General features: G+C 45.5%; 1 protein-coding gene across 2 annotated transcripts in view; it reads right to left on the bottom strand.

Moving 5' to 3' along the window:
- Positions 1-16,027, bottom strand: part of PRKCB (protein kinase C beta) — a 437,527-nt gene that overhangs the window by 76,806 nt on the left and 344,694 nt on the right. For both annotated transcript variants that reach the window (XM_075564623.1, XM_075564622.1), the window contains exon 10: positions 13,558-13,731. In XM_075564623.1, coding sequence (XP_075420738.1) covers positions 13,558-13,731 — 174 coding nt within the window. The remainder of the gene's footprint in view (positions 1-13,557; positions 13,732-16,027) is intronic.

The raw sequence follows: 16,027 nt of genomic DNA, 5'->3' as shown, positions 1-16,027 counted from the left end.
CAAAAGAGTATCTCCCATCTGATAAATTCACTGCCTTCATAGCAGATGGACACTGGGCCTCTACTCAAGTACTCCCTCAATGCAAGAACACTTTGTTCTCTTAAACTGACATTCCATGATGCTCACCTTCCCGACACAACTGCTGAAGACAAAGTGGATGCATAAGCAAATGTGGTGAAGAAAGCTGATGGTGCCCAGCTATCAAAAGATATAGTGTCTGGGATCTTAAAGGTTTGAAGATAAACAAGTGGCCATCGAGCTGAGAAGCAGCAAAGCCCACATGGAATAAGCACACCAGTCTGTGTGATCACGAAGTATTGATAGGATCAGGTATCAGGCATCAAAGAAGAAAAAATCATATCATTGTGAATGAGGGAGAGTGTGGAGTGGAGACCCAAAGCCCATCTATAGGCAACTGGACATCCCATTACAGAAGGATCACAGGCAGGAGAAGAGCCAATCAGTACAGCACCAATGAAACATATAACTTTCCTCTAGTTCTTTGATGCTTCCTCCCACACACTATTATGATCCCAAGTCTACCTACAAATCCCACTAGACCAGAGGATGTACACGGGTACAGAAAAGAGATGGAAACACAGGGAATCCAGGACAGATAAACCCCTCAGTACCGATAATGGGAGTAGTGATACCAGGAGGAGAAGGGGAAGGTGGGGGTTGAAAAGCAGAACCGATCATTCATGATGATCTACATATAACCCCCTCCCTGGGGGACGGACAACAGAAAAATGGGTGAAGGGAGATGTCAGATAGTGTAAGGCATGAAAAAACAATTATAAATTATCAAGTGTTCGTGAAGAGAGGGTGGGGAAGAGAGGGGGGAAATAAGCTGATACCAAGGGCTCAAGTAGAAAGCAAATGTTTTCAGAATGATGATGGCAAAAAAATGTACAAAAGTCCTCGACACAATGGATAAATGTATAGATTGTGATGAGTTGTACAAGCCCCCAATAAAATGATTTAAAAAAATCAATCCATTGCCTTCACTTCAGTGCTGACTCATAGCATCCCCTTGTGGGTTTCCAAGACTAACTGCTAGGGGAGCAGCGAGCCCAGTCTTTCTCCCTTGGAGCTGCTGGTGGCTTTGAACTGCAGACCATGTAGATCGCAGCTCAACCATTCCACCCCAGGGCTCCCTAGTGATACCTCCCACCTTATTTCCTCCTTGCAGCTTTGCCCCTTCTTAGAGACGCCTAAAGAATTAGTAGTAGCCACTCTCCAAATGATTGGACTAAGCATAAACACCCGAATCAAGCGGAACCAATCAGATTCTCTTTCCTGTGAGCATGAATTAGAAATCTAGCGATGGGTAGATGGCAGGGGCAAAGGAACCACCTTTACAGCAAGCAGGGAGAAACACAGAAAGCAAGGAGAAAGAGAGAAATCGATTCTCAGCAGGTGTAAAGTTACCCCAGCTGTATTTTTTGCATTTTGGTTGTTTCCATCAATAAAGTCCTTTCCGCGCCTCCTGCTCCCCACTCCCATAAGCTAGCTAGGGGGAGGGGTTTTCTATGCTTGCAACCAATCATCCTTGACCAAGAAAACAGCCTCCCACAGCTACCCTGTACAACAAACCTTATCCCTTAGATAACTGCCATCATCCCAGAGCTGACTCAGAGTGATGTGACTCCTGGGACCTTGGGGAGGCATCTAGAGACACCTCACCAGTGATCACTCCAAGTTGGACTCCTCTAAGAATGCCATCCCCCTTCTCTGTCCTCTTTTGCCTTCATGGTGGACTCTCCTCCCAGCATGCCTTGTAGTTGAGTTCTTGCTGGGCCATGACAGCAAGTTTGGGGAGGAAGTAACTTCTGTCCTTCAATGACTCATAAAAATCTAATTCTATTAAAAAAAGAAGAAGAGGTGCATATGTTCAATTGAAAAGAAAACAGTTAAAATAGATGTTTTGCTAAGGAGATTTAACTGCCTGTGCCCACTGGCAGTTGGAAAATTGCATGACTGTGCCATGCTGGCAATTGTCCCCAGGAAAAACTGCAAAAAAAGCTGGAGGGAACAGAATTCTATTGTGCCTATGCAGCAAGATGCCCCTGGGGCCCTGCTCTAATGATACAGCTTGGCTTCCACTTATTGTGTGTTTATCATGTACTTGATCATGTCTTGAATCTTCATGGCTTGAATCTTCACTTATTATGCCCACTTTAAAGGTAATAAAACCAATATTCAGAGCTAAATGACTTCCTGAAGGTCGTACAGCCAGTAACCGTAGATGCAGACTTACCTGACTAAAGATGCATGCTTACTCCTGGGCTGCTAAGGCAATGGGCCTAAAGCCCATTCGCTGAAAAATGATGCTCTGAAAATTCAGCCCCTCTGGGGGCTTTTGCAAAGGAACTCTGGTGGCAGCGAAGTGGTGAAGTGCTCAGCTGCTCATTTCGAACCCACCAGCCACTCCGAGGGAGAAGGCTGTAACAGTCTGTTTCTGTAACGACGATCACCTGGGAAACCCTCTGGGGGCAGTTCTGCACTGTCCTCTAGGTGGCATGAGTCAGGATGGACTTGGCATCAGTGGGCTTTACTTCTAGTGGAGAGTTTCTGCATCTATTTCAGTATTAATCTTTGCCCTCTTGTGGCACAATGAACTTTTTAAAAACTGCATTTTATAGACGCTATTGAGGTAATAGAATTCCAGAAGGGCCTCCCCTCCTAATAAAATAAATGTTTCGATTTATCTGTGGCCCCTTCCATCTCCTTTCCATGCACATGTTCAATTTGTAGAGTGCATTTTGGGTTAGCATTTCTAAAATGGTTTCAACCCAGTTGTCTGTGGGTACTTTGGATGCAATTTTGTTTTAACTGAGCAAGTTTCTAAAAATTCTAATCGCATCATGATAAGAACAAAAGTAATGTGTACACAGCCAAGTGTCTGTTTTGACCACCTTGAGGATTTTTTTAATGTGTTAATGTTTTTTTAATCTGTTGATAATGAGTATTTTATTATCAAGATTCTAAGTCTCTAGCAAAGAGAGAGAGACAGAGAAACAGAGAGAGAGAGAGACAGAGAGAGAGAAAGAGAAACAGAGAGAGAGAGACTACTAGAAAGCCAAAAAAGGTTAAATTTGCAATATGAACAAATATGAACAAAAATGTACAAATAAGCTTGACAATGGATGGATGCGCGGATTGTGATAAGAGTTGTATGAGGCCCCAATAAAATGATGTTTAAAAATTTTGCAACCTGTCCTATTCAATTTGTTTTGCTTTGTTTTAAGAGGAAAGACATGGAATCCAAAGTTCATTCAGGGTCTACTGGCCTCGGTGAGGTTGTTCAAACATTGATGCATGTCCCCTTCAGGCTTTTGCTCTTCCTGCTGCCTGGCTCTGCAGATAGCCACATAAGTCCCTCCTCTGCCTCCCTCCTTCCCTGGTGCTGATCTGTGCTCACCGGCCATCATCAGAAGGCCATCCTTCATCACCATATCAGGAAGAACATCTCTCTGTTCTAGGCCATGCACCGCTGTCCTCTTTACTTTCTGTTGCTGGTGTGGTTCATTGTCCTTCTTAACAATGCACAGGCTCCCAGATAATAGCGTTGTCATTGCTTTTGTTCATGGATGTATCCCTCATAGTGATATTGCCAGGGCCTGGCATATGTATTTCAATGAATAAATATTTGTTGAAACAACTAATAAGGATGAAACCCCTCTGAATGTGAGGGATCGGTTGGCTTGTGGTAGAGGCTCGTCTTCTAGGTGGGAGATGCAGATTTGATGCCCTGCCAATGCACCTCATATGTGGCCACTACATGTCTGTCCTTAGAGGCTGGTGAGTTGCTATGATGCTGAACAGGTGCTATCAGCGCTTCCAGACTAAGTAAAGTAGGAAGAAAGACCTGGTGGTTTCCTTCCAAAATCAACCCATGGAAACACCATCGTTCCCAACACATCCATTCCCAATTGATCATGTAGGTGGTACAGTATTGGCCAGCATTTCCTTCTGTTGTGTATGGCAGTTGACGTAATTGCGGCTAAAAACAACTGTCTATTCATTGGCACTCAAGATCCAATGCGAAAGAGTACTGGCTTTAGGTAGACCGTCAGTTCCATCCTGAGCTGCCGCCTCTGCAGGGCAGGGAATGATTGACTGACTGGGGCTCTTTTAGCCCCAATCTCTGTAACTCCCAACTTCTGCTTGTGGGGTTGGGTGAGAGAAGGTAGGGGGAGGACACAGGAGTCAGTTTGGAGGGACTGTTAACAAGATTCATGGCAATTGCCATCCTTCTGGGCACACAGCGAGCCAGTTCAAAGCAGGGAGTGGAGAATACTCTTACAAGCAAAAGCTGGGAGTAGAACACATCCTCCAGGCCCTACAGTCCCAGTCCAGTGACCCTCTTTGAGGTAAGAGACAGCTTTGACCCCGGGGGAGGAGCAGCAGGAGAACCAGGAGTCAGAGCAGGAGACAGAGCAGTGGACTTCCCAGGCCCACCGAGCAAGTGAAGCTGAGTGCTTAGAGGTAGGGGCTGGGGTCGGGGAGGGTCTGGCTTGTGGACTGGGGTGCCTCTGGCTTCTCAATTTGTGGTACTGGGTTCAAAGACATGGAGCTGAGAACCATCAGAGTGAGGCTCATAGCAGAGTTTCATGCCCTTTGGGCATTTCTTAGCCACCCTAAAGGACCCGTGTAACATGTTCTGACTGAGCAACTGTGTCCTGAGAATTGCTCAGCGGAATTGTGACCTCTTAACTTCCATAACCACTGCTTGCCTGTCCGTGTGTCTATCGCAGTGGTTCGCATGTTGCTGCCATGCTGGAAGCTAGGTCACCAGTATTTCAAATCCGAGCAGCGCTACCCAAGGGGAACAGGTTTCTGTAGTGCTTTCCAGACACAGAGCAGAGCATGAACAATCAACTTCTGAGGAATGGGGTCTGGAAAAACCTATGTGTGGCAGTGGACTATTGCCAGACACAGAGAACCTCATGAACAGCAGGAGAACCCTGTCAGAGAGAATGCCCCATAGGGAGGAAGGCACTCGAAAGATGACCGAGGAAGAACTACCTGCCCAGAGTTGACTTGCCTCCTGAAGTTACAAAACAATCCCAATGATAAAATCTTTCCTATAATGCTTGCCGGATAAATAGGGCCATCGTGTCGTGGTGGAAAGGGCACCAGAAATGGCATAAGGAAGTATGGGCTCATGTCCCAACCCTCCCACTTCTGGTGTTGCTTGAGCCACTTCAACTTAGGAGGTCGGATTCTATGTACATCCCTGTGGGCATCATTGCTAAAAGCAGCATGGGAAGAGGATCATGCCTATTGCAATGAGGCAGCGGCTAGGCCTCCCCCCTCCATCCTTCTTTACCTCTTCCGACTACTCCTCTGACCCATTCAGTGGCTCCTCCAACCACGCTACATCTGTATCGGGTTTGACCCCCGTAATGCCCACACAGAATGTATGGTTAAGAGGGCTTCTTAGGGCAGGTTGCCACAAATGGAATCCGTAAACAGGATCCAGTTGCTGGTCCACAGCAATACGTTCCTCAACCAGCAGCCAAGTCATTCTCTGATTCTCAGCCTCTTGAGAGTATGGTCCCGTGTCGTCTCCCGCGTCCTGTGCCACAGTCTCTACTGCCTCTAGTCCCAGCCTCTGCCCCTTCAGACAACATGTCAAAGCCTCTTCTTCTGATGGCCCTGGGGTTTCTCTCTGCATCTGGACATAGCTCTTAGGCACAGTGAAATGGCCTTTCAGCAGACCATGCTTGTCCCCAAGGAAACATAGGGCTAACCTTGATTCACACCCTCTATAAAAGTCAAGGCTTCATCTCACCTTCACCCTGTCCATTAGCACAGCAGAGAAGTCCCTCCAAAATGAGGTTATAGCCACAGACACAGAGTCCGGAATTCTAAGCTATCACTTAAAGAATTCTGGCTAGATGAGGCCTATTAATTGACTACATCTCAGTAATGCTTATTGTGTGCTCTTGTGAAGACTGGATATAATTATATAAGTGAAAACACTTAATAAAATATTAAAAGGAATCTGGGGTCAAGGCTGAGGCAGCTTAGCAAAGGCTTCAGAGCTTGCGATTTGGGAATCTTGCAAAACACCTCCCCGGCCCACCTTTTATCAACCATGTGACACCGCTCTGAGCTTCAGCATCCTCATCTGTAAACTGGAGATGATAATAAGACCTACCCAGGAAAGGCCTGGGGAGGCAAAATAGAGATACATGTGTAGTGCATAGCATCGTGTCTGATATATACCGAAGCAAAAGGTCATTAAAAAAAACAAAAAAGATAGAAATGATCAAAGTGGATGTCAGAAGAGACTCTGAGATGAAGTCCAAGACCCAAATAGAAAATTTCAGAGGGAAGCTTGAGAAGACAAAGCAAAATATTATAATGAAATTTATAAAGACCTATAATTAGAAAACCAGAAAGGAAGAGCATACTTGGTATATCATAAGCTTAAAGAACTCAAAAAAACTGAAGCCTCAAGATGCGACCTTGAAAGATTCTATGGGCAAAATATTGAGTGGTGCAGAAAGAATCAAGATAAGATGGAAAGAATGCACAGAGTTCCTGTATCACAATGAACAAGTTGACAGTCCACCATTTCTGGAGGGAGCTGATGAGCAAGAACCAATGGTATGGAAGGAAGAAGTTCCAACTGTGCTGAATGCACTGGCCAAAAACAAGTCTCCAGGAATTGATGGAGCACCAACTGAAATGTTTCGGCAAGATGATGAAGCACTGGGGGCACTCACTGGGAGCACTCACTCCTCTATGCCAGGAAATGGGGAAGGCAGCTAGCTACCTGGCCAACTGACTGGAAGAGATCCCTATGTGTGCCCATTCCAAAGAAAGGCGACCCAATCGAATTCTCTTACTATAGAACAATATCACTGACACCGCATGCAAGTAAAACGTTGCTGAAGATGATCCAGCGATGGTCGCAGCAGGACGTGGACAGGGAGCTGCCTGGCGTTCAGGTCAGATTCAGGAGAGGGCATGAAACAAGGGAGATCATCGCTGATGTCAGATGGATCTTGGCTCAAAACAGAGACTACCAGAAAGATCACTAATGTCAGTGGCTGTTTTTCTGGTTTGGACGGTTACTGTTAAAGTCATCTGGTTGGTGACTCGGTATAATATAACAGCCAACATCTGTGCTCCGGACACAATCGATTTGTGGCTGGCGGGATTGCTAGAGCAAGTACTCCACATCTCGAGTCACAATTCTTTCACCTGTGAAGCAGGAAGAGAGATAAACCCTGACATCCCAGGACTCTTCTGAGGCTAACACGAAGAAAAGGTTTTAAAGGCCCACTCAATAGCAGATGGCCCACTCAATAGCAGATGGCCCACTCTGTGGCTCCCCTCGAGAGATGAGAAAGCATGCAAGTGCGTATTTGCATGGAGGCCGAGGGGTAGAAGCATTGTCGGATGAGAGAGGAGCAAGACTGGGCTAGACCTCAGGCCTTCCCAAGCCTGGAGACAGGAACCACTTCCAGGTTACCAGGGGGAATGAAAGTCTGGCAGATATACCCACAAAGCCATCATAGCGGAGTGGCTGTGTGCAAAGCACCCTCTGGAACTAGGCTGCCTTGGTTCAAATCCTAGCTCTGAAATGTACACTCGCTGGGTGACTTCAGCCGAGTGTCTATTCCTCAAGCCCCTCCTCTGGGAAATGGGGATGAACTAAGGACCTGCCCTCAAGAGTTAGCGTGTGGCTTAACATGAGTTAGCCCTTGGGACACGGCCTAACAAAGAGTAGGCATCATTAGGTCTTTGAAAATTAATTTAATTTATGCAAAATTAAATTATACGTGTCTAGCTAAAAAAAATAAGTGAGAGGAAAATAACTTAAATTGGGGCATTTCACTCAATGAGCATATGCCACAGAATAGAGGTGAGATGAAAAGGGTATCTGCTCTTCTCTCTGCCAGCTGCCACGGGCTCCCAGAGGCCAACACAGCTCCCTGAGACAGGGTAGCTATTTCACCTGGCCCCGCTAGATTTGGAAACCATGTGTCATTCACCAACATGGTGCCTCTACCCCCATGCAAGAGGTAAACTCACCCTGAGCACCCACATCCTGGCTCCTGTTTTTAAGGCCTCTTCCTGTGCCTGTGGCCATTCCTTGATAGGGCCCAGAGGCTTGTACACTGTTTATCTGAACCCAGCCCAACTCTCTAACGCTGGAAAGCATACTGAAGTGCAAGGGGCATGGCTCAAAATAGAAGGGATAGTCTCAAGTCAATGAAGTCCATTCTACGTTATCATGTGTAAATTAGCACATTCAACCTCGGGTATTATATTTAAGATACTAGTTATGAAGGACCAATGTCTCCCAGGTACCACACATCCAACTGGAACTGAAAACTGGCGCTCCAGGTTAGCTTCTGCCCTGCCAAAGAGATTCCCTCTGGTGGAGGGTGCGCTTCACCTCCCGTCATGTGAATACGTAAATTGGGGGCCCAGAAGAGAAAAGGGCGATGATGTGGGAGTGCAAAGATCTGGAGCAGCATTTCCCAAAGTGAGCAATATCACTCAGGGTGGATACTTACTGACCCAGCAGGAATGATCATGGGGTGGAGGGCTGTCTCTGCCAAAACACATACATATACTTTATCCTGGATTGTGGGCTCTAGTACAAACGTTTTTAATCATCAGAGGGGTGGTGCTGAGTCAAAAAGAGGGCAGTGGCCTTAATACATTTGGGAACCTGCGATCTTGAGGCTTAAATTCTTGTCATGCCTCGGACACCATTTGAATGTCTTTGTAGGCAGTGCTCTTTGCTGTTGTACATAGACCCAACCCGACGTCACCTGACGAGGCTTTACATCATCAGTGTGAGACTCGAGACTTTGGCAGATCCTCATCAGTTGGCAATTATCATTTACCTAATATTCCCCTTGACATGAACTCTCTGCTTTTATCAGAAAAAAAAATTGTTTTAGAAGGAAATGTTATCCACCTTCCAAGCATGATACAGAACTGATTCATGATCTTGGAAACTATCAAACGGAAATAATCGACATTTTTGTGGCCTTTCCCATATGAACTGTACTACCAGGTGACAAGTAATAGAAGGAGGGAAACTTCCTTTTATAAAAGCATTCCAAGGATAAGCTTAGAAAAGAAGACGAAGAATTGGAAGATGTCATCTTGCCATGTCTAATGAGCTAATAGACAGAGGCTTTGAGTGACAATTGCTACCAGCATGAAAAGAGAGGCAACGGACCAGTATGTGCCTGTGAATGCAGGGACACACCACACAGATGGCCTTGCCAAAGGGAGCGAGCCTGAGGCTGGCTGGGCTTCCCGAGGCAATGGCTAATTTGCAGGAAACACAGAGAGCAGAGAGACATATTGAGGTGGCCCACACTTTTGAAAATCTGCATGTCCAGCAAGCCAGGGTCTTCCACAGAGAAGTCATGAAAGAAAGAGACAGAATGTAGTAGAGAAGAAAATCAACAGACTAAAAGGCGGAAAAGGTACCACAACATGTTTCAGTGGGCAGGTTTAAATGATCATGTCCAGGGATGGGAAGACTAAGTGCTAGAACTATGAAGAAACACAGTCGAGTGAAGTGGCCGTTGTCAGATTAGGTTGCAGCACCTGGGGCTTCCAGTGAAGACGGTTGCCTGAGCAGAGCAGGTGCCGGCCTTTTGTGGTTGGTTTGTGTCTCCTTCTTGAGCCTGATTGAAAGGGATACCAGCTGTATATTCTCTACTGCCGTCCATGACCAAGGGGAGAGCCCCACCCGAACAACGTAAAAGGGATACCAGCCACATACTCCCTGGTGCTTTCTGTGCCTCAGAGGACAGTCTACCCAACAGAGCTGGAGGATTTCCAGCCACACACTCCCTACTGCTTTCCATAGCAGTGGAGAAAGCCTGCCCCCAAAGCACTAGAAAGTTGCTGGCCACTAACTCCCCACTGCTTGCCATGACTGAGGCAAGAACCTGGCAACAATGATAAATGGATCACGACTACTGCTTCCGTTGTCCCGATAGCACACCACTTGATGGAGTCAACTGTCCCTCCATGACCCAGCGGTTGCACCACAATGTTGTAAAGACAACAGACTGTCTCAGCTCATCAAAAAAGCAAGAAAGGTTAGCATGGACAAGTGGCAAATAGAGCCAATGGCCTTCCTGAGAAGAAACGGCACTGGAACTACCAGAAAATGCATTCACAAGAATAATGTTCAGGTACTTTCCATGGGAGGAGAAAAAAGATCGAGAGAGCTATGAAAAGAAAAAGATTTTAAAAAAGGGAAAATGATTAGGGCAAAGAATGTACAGATGTGCCTTGTACAATTGATGTATGTATATGTATGGACTGTGATAAGAGTTGTATGAGCCCCTAATAAATTGTTTTTAAAAAAAAAGAAAAGAAGAAGATAAAAGATTAGAAGCCATAGACTACCACCACCACCACAAATAAAATAGAAATGTGAAAGATTAATACTAATGTAGTATAATTAAAAAAGAGAACGATGAAAAGAAAAAGCTAAAAGATTAGAAACCATACACCACCACCACCAAAATTCAAATATAAATGTAAACGATTAGTACTGACTCTGCTTGTCCCCCTGGGAGACATTCCTGTTGACAAGCCACATGAAGCTATGCTTATGGAGCCAGAGCCCTGGAGCTGGAGGAGCCACGTGGAGACCCACGCCCCCGCTGAGATGCTTCTGCCACCACTGGATCCACAAGGCTTTCTACCTGCTGGCTTGTGATCTTCCTGCATTTGGCGTCATTGCACGTACTGGGTGAGTCGGAAGAGGAATTTATAGACTGGTGTCAGACATATCAACTAATATTGGGCTTATGGACTTGATCTGGACTGGGCTGGGATATTTTATTAATATACGATGACTCTTTGATATAAAACCCTCTCATACACATAAAAAACATTAATACTAATGTAGTAGAATTAAACAACATTGTAAAGAAGCAAAGCAGTAGCATAGATGGATTAGAAAGCTAAAACAGTTAGCTCCTAAACCAATCTTTTGTTTCCAATCTGTGAGAAGAATAATCAACATAAAGAGCAAGTCTGAACAAAGAACAACAACAAAATCCAATGAGAAAACGGTCCAAGAACTTCCTGGAACGAAATATACTTAACATCTTAAAAAAAGGATAGAACAACTATTCAAGAAACCAAAAGAACTCCCGAATAGGATAGACACTGAGATAAAAAATCACCACAACCTATCATGGTCCATCTTTTCAGTACCAACAAGGAGAGAATTCTGAGAGTAGCTCATTCGCAAAGAGGCAGACTTTGATGATTACCAGGTGTGTGCAGGAACAGACGGGAGGCGAAGAAATAAGCTAAAGGAAGGGCAGCCAGGTGTGTGACCTTGGATGGAGAAGAGAATGTTCTTCAAGAAGAGAACATAAAGGGGAATGGGGCAAACTATTTGGGGTTTGATATGTTGTTGAATATAAAATCGATCTGAAATGTAAACTCTATTTAATTCCCAATAAAGAGGTTTAAAAAAAAAAGATGCCGTATATGGGGTGCTTTTTAGGAAGTTGACCAGAGTTCTTGTTATGGATTAAGAAAGTTAACTTTCTAAGAACTCATTACTGAAACAACTGCTGTGAACATGGTATCAATAGGGACGAGTCCCTGGAACAACAGATCGTGCTTCGTAAGGTGGAGGGGCAGCAAACAGGAGGAAGACCTGTGACAAGATGGATTGACACAGGGGTTACAACCTTGTGCTCACGCATAAGAATTCCGATGAGGCCATAGGACTGGGCTGAGTGACCTTTCACTCTGCTGTAGACAGGGGCCCTATAAATTGGAACGGGCCTAACCAACAACACCTACCAAGAACAACAAAACATCTATGTAGGGTGGTTTTCTGTATTTGTGTTTACATTTTTTAAAATTAAAATGAGAAGATTGTATATCGGTCTTAGAAACTCTTGAATCACCTTTGACTCATGTAGAACAGAACAAAATGTTGCCCAGCCTGTGGTCATCGCCACGGTCAGTGCTACGTCTGAGTCCATTGATGCCATCATGAAGGCAATACATCTGCCAAAACACATAAAGTAAAAGCAAAACACTAACTTGTAAATCACTGCTTGCCAAAAGCCCAGAACCTAAAGCCTGGTAGTTGCTCTCTGTTAAAAATGAAAGTGTTTAGGGCAGTGAATAACAGACATTAATCAGAAGACCTTAAAGTGAATGGAAAAGAAAATATAGTTTAAAATCCATGCACCATCTAAAACAGGTCAAACAGCCCTTTCACAGGGGTCGCCGGATTCATAACAGTAGCAAAATGACAGTGATGAAGTAGCAATGAAAATAATGTTATGGTTGGAGGTCACCACCACATGAGGAACTGTATGAAAAGGTCACAGCATTAGGAAGGTCGAGGACCACTGATCTGAAATCCCTCTTCGGGCTGTCCAGGACCATTTTACAAAGTAGCGTGTGTTCCATATTTCAGAAAATACAAATCTAGTCCTGCTGGTAGTGGAGGAAAGTAAGGTATTGTAGTTCTCCATTGGTCTGAAGACCCCCAAAAGACCAGTGGGCCAAAGCAGAGAATAGTACAAATCCTCCATAAAGTCCCCCGCAGCAAATATCCTTTGACCGCCTGTGGCAATGGTGAGAGATTGGGATGTGGAGAGCCTGCTCCCAGAAGAAAAATAACCGGTTCCTTCCAAATGCAGGCAATATTGTGGTCATCAGGCATGCTCTGTGGGCCTGTTTGCCCATTCATCTATGCAGTTTCTGCCATCGCATCCCCCACTGCACTGTTTCCTAACTAGTCACAAGTTGGTTTCCTCTGCATTAAGATGATACGTTTCTCAAAGACAGAGCCTGGATTACTCAGCTCTAGACTCAGCACTTGGACCAAGGCCAAGGCCAAGGCTAAATGTTTATAAAGTGAATAATTAACATCTATTGTTCCTGGGGTAAGCATGAGTCGGCCTCCGCCTGACAGCACATGGTTATGGAGCATTTACAAGAGATCAGGCACAGTGCTGAGTGCTTCTCCTGTGTAATGTCATTTCCTCCTCGGAATCACCCTGGATGCCTCGTCATTTTCCCAATGAGCTGAAGCCCTTATGCTCTAAGGCACCGTCCCCTCTCCCCGCCCGAGGTGTCTCACACCAAGGTCTCAGGCCACTGAAAGCAATATACTTACTCATGCTCCTGTCTGAAAGGACTGTGGCCACCCAAAAGCACGACCCTTCTGTTCTTTCCCCTTTCTGCTGCCACATCTCATACTGGAAGACCAGAAGTCCCAATGTCCTGTCCCCATGTCACCCCCCTTGCTGTCAGAGAAAGGCCCTGTTCTGCTGGCTATAGAACCAGTTGCCCGAGTTCCTTCATTTCAGTTCAGAAAGCGTCTGTCTTGCAGGAGATTTTCTCAATGGCAACCTCAGAAATTCTCTGCAGACTTCTCCAGGCGCCACAGATGTCTGTCTCTAGAAGTGAAAGTGTCCAAATGTCTCCTGGAGGTGGGTGATGGTGGACAGCTCTGTTGGAACATGGGAGGCCCTGCAGGTGGGATGCCGGGGCCAGGAGATACCTTACCATGGTCTGGAAGCAAGAGTGGAGCTGCGTCAGGAAAGGGGGCTTCCCAGGTAGGGCCAGCACCCGCTTCTCCACCATGGTGCACTCCACGTCATCATCCTGAATCACCACGTCCTTCTTCAGGATCTTCACGGCGTACAACTCGTCTGTGCCCTTTCGCTCCGAGAGCATAACCTGGGGGGAGGTGGGGGAGAGCAAGCAGGTCAGGGTAGGAGAACGGACCAGGGTCTGGGGTGGGGGTAGGGATGGTGGAAACGATTCGTGCTTGCTATTAGCCAAAAGGTTGCTGGTTTGAACCCACTCAGCAGTACTGTGATTAGAAAAGAAAAGACTTAACAATCTGCTTCCATAAAGATTATAGTCAAGATTCTGCTCCGATGTTACCTCCTTCCTATAACCCTTACTGAGCTGTTTGGATCCAAGCCGTCCTCTCCTCATTTATTGCAGATTTCCCCAAACGTTAATAATCCGTGTGCCTTTTTAGCATTTTTCCTACCATTTGAATTGTTGTTTGCTTAGTATCTGGTCCTATTTTGACTTCACCGAATTTAGTTCGAAAGGAAACGCTTTCTTACTACTATGAATTGCAAACCTGTTCCTCTAACTATAAAAGGAAGATCGGTATCAAAATTAAAGCAAAACAACATTAGTAAAATCGAGGCAGATAGTGCTGCCTCAAGGCTCTGAAGTAGGTCTGGCATTTCCTTCTTGGTAAGTGCTAGGTGTTCGTGGCTTGCAGTTGTTTTTAGACGCCATTGAGTACACCCGGGACTCAGCAGCCTAGTGTGGCAGTGCAGATCTGCTCCGAGAGGACTGCCCAGGCTGTCCTATCTATGACCACCACTTGGCCGTGACTTAGTCCTATGGTGGTGGCTGTCTGGTGGCTGGGGTGCTGAAAGGAAGGCCAGCAATATTCTAAATACCAGCAAGGTCACCCCTGGTGGACAAAAGCAAAAAGCCGCACACACTGCTATGGAGTCAATTGTGACTCATAGACACCCGCTAAGACAGGGTAGAACTGCTCCTTGAGGTTTTTGAGGCTGTAATCTTTAGGAGTATAGAAAGTCTCCTCTTCCTCCTGTGGAGAGAATGGTGGTTTCGAACGGTAGACCATGCAGATAGCAGACCTACTACACTAAAAGAAGGACCCATCTCACCTACCCAGGGGCATCTGGTCCAGGGGCATATTGCTTGCAATGATCTTAAAGTTCAAGATGAGAAGACTGCACTCATGGACATACTGGCTACCCGATAGAACCTTCTCCTACAAGACCCTCCACAGACCAGACCCTTCCTTGACTCAGAATGGGGAGGTTTGGGTGAGGTCCCTGGTGGGCAAGTGTTTTGAATTCTATACCCCAAAAATATGTGTGGTAAATCTTAACCTCTATGCATGCTTTAAAAAAATCATTTTATTGGGGGTTCATACAACGCTTATCACAGTCCATATATCCATCCATTGTGTCAAGCACATTTGTACATGTGTTTCCATCATCATTCTCAAAACATTTTCTTTCTCCATGAGCCCTTGGTATCAGCTCCTCATCCCCCCTTCCCTGTTCTCCTCTCCTTCATGAACCCTTGATAATTTATAAATTTTTTTTTCATGTCTTACATTGTCCGATGTCTCCCTTCACCCTTCCCTCCACCCTCCCAGTATGGCCACTCTCATCACTGGTCCTGAAGGGATCATCCATCCTGGATTCCCTGTGTTTCCAGTTTCTATCTTTACCAGTGTACATCCTCTGGTCTAGCCGGATTTGTAAAGTAGAACTGGGATCATGATAGTGGGGAGGATATGCATATTGTTTTAATCCCATTTGAGTATAGGCTTTGTTATGTTCATGAGACAAGATTAGAGTGTGCCTTGAGTTAACATTTATTGAGGTCTACCCCAAACCAAACCCACTGCCATCAAGTGGATTCTGACTCTTATCAACCCAATGTAGGGTTCCCAAGATTTGAAATCTCTATGGGAGCCGACGGCCTCCTCCTTCTCCCTCAGGGTAGCTGGCGGGTTTGATCCGTTGACTTTTTGTTTAGCAACCCAATGCTTCCCCCACAGTGTCACCAGGATAGAAAGGAGATTAAACAAGCAAGTGATAGAGATGGAACAGGAAGACAGAAGCTAAATCACATTGGGTTCCCCTTGGAATAGAAGTTCAGAAAAGTCAAGGCCCTGCCTCCAGAACCAACATAGGGAAAGCCTTACCTATCTAGCTTTCTAAACAGCGAGCAGTTTTCTGTTGAAGTCATCTACTTGTGATATTTCTGTTATAACAAAACTAGATAACTAAGACAACATGCTTCAGCACAGTTTCTAGACTAAGACAGACTGGGAAGAAGAAACTAGCAATGTACTTCTGAAGAAGAAGAGGAAGAAGACGAAAAGGAACAGTAAAAACTTTCTATCGGTCTTGGAGTACTATAGCCAGAAAGTTTCGTAGAAGCAAGGATGATGAGGGTGTCT

This window comes from Tenrec ecaudatus, chromosome 12, assembly GCF_050624435.1.
Source record: "Tenrec ecaudatus isolate mTenEca1 chromosome 12, mTenEca1.hap1, whole genome shotgun sequence".
Lineage (NCBI taxonomy): Eukaryota > Metazoa > Chordata > Mammalia > Afrosoricida > Tenrecidae > Tenrec > Tenrec ecaudatus.
Note: the sequence above shows the minus strand (reverse complement) of the source record. Positions and strands in the feature narration are given on the sequence as shown.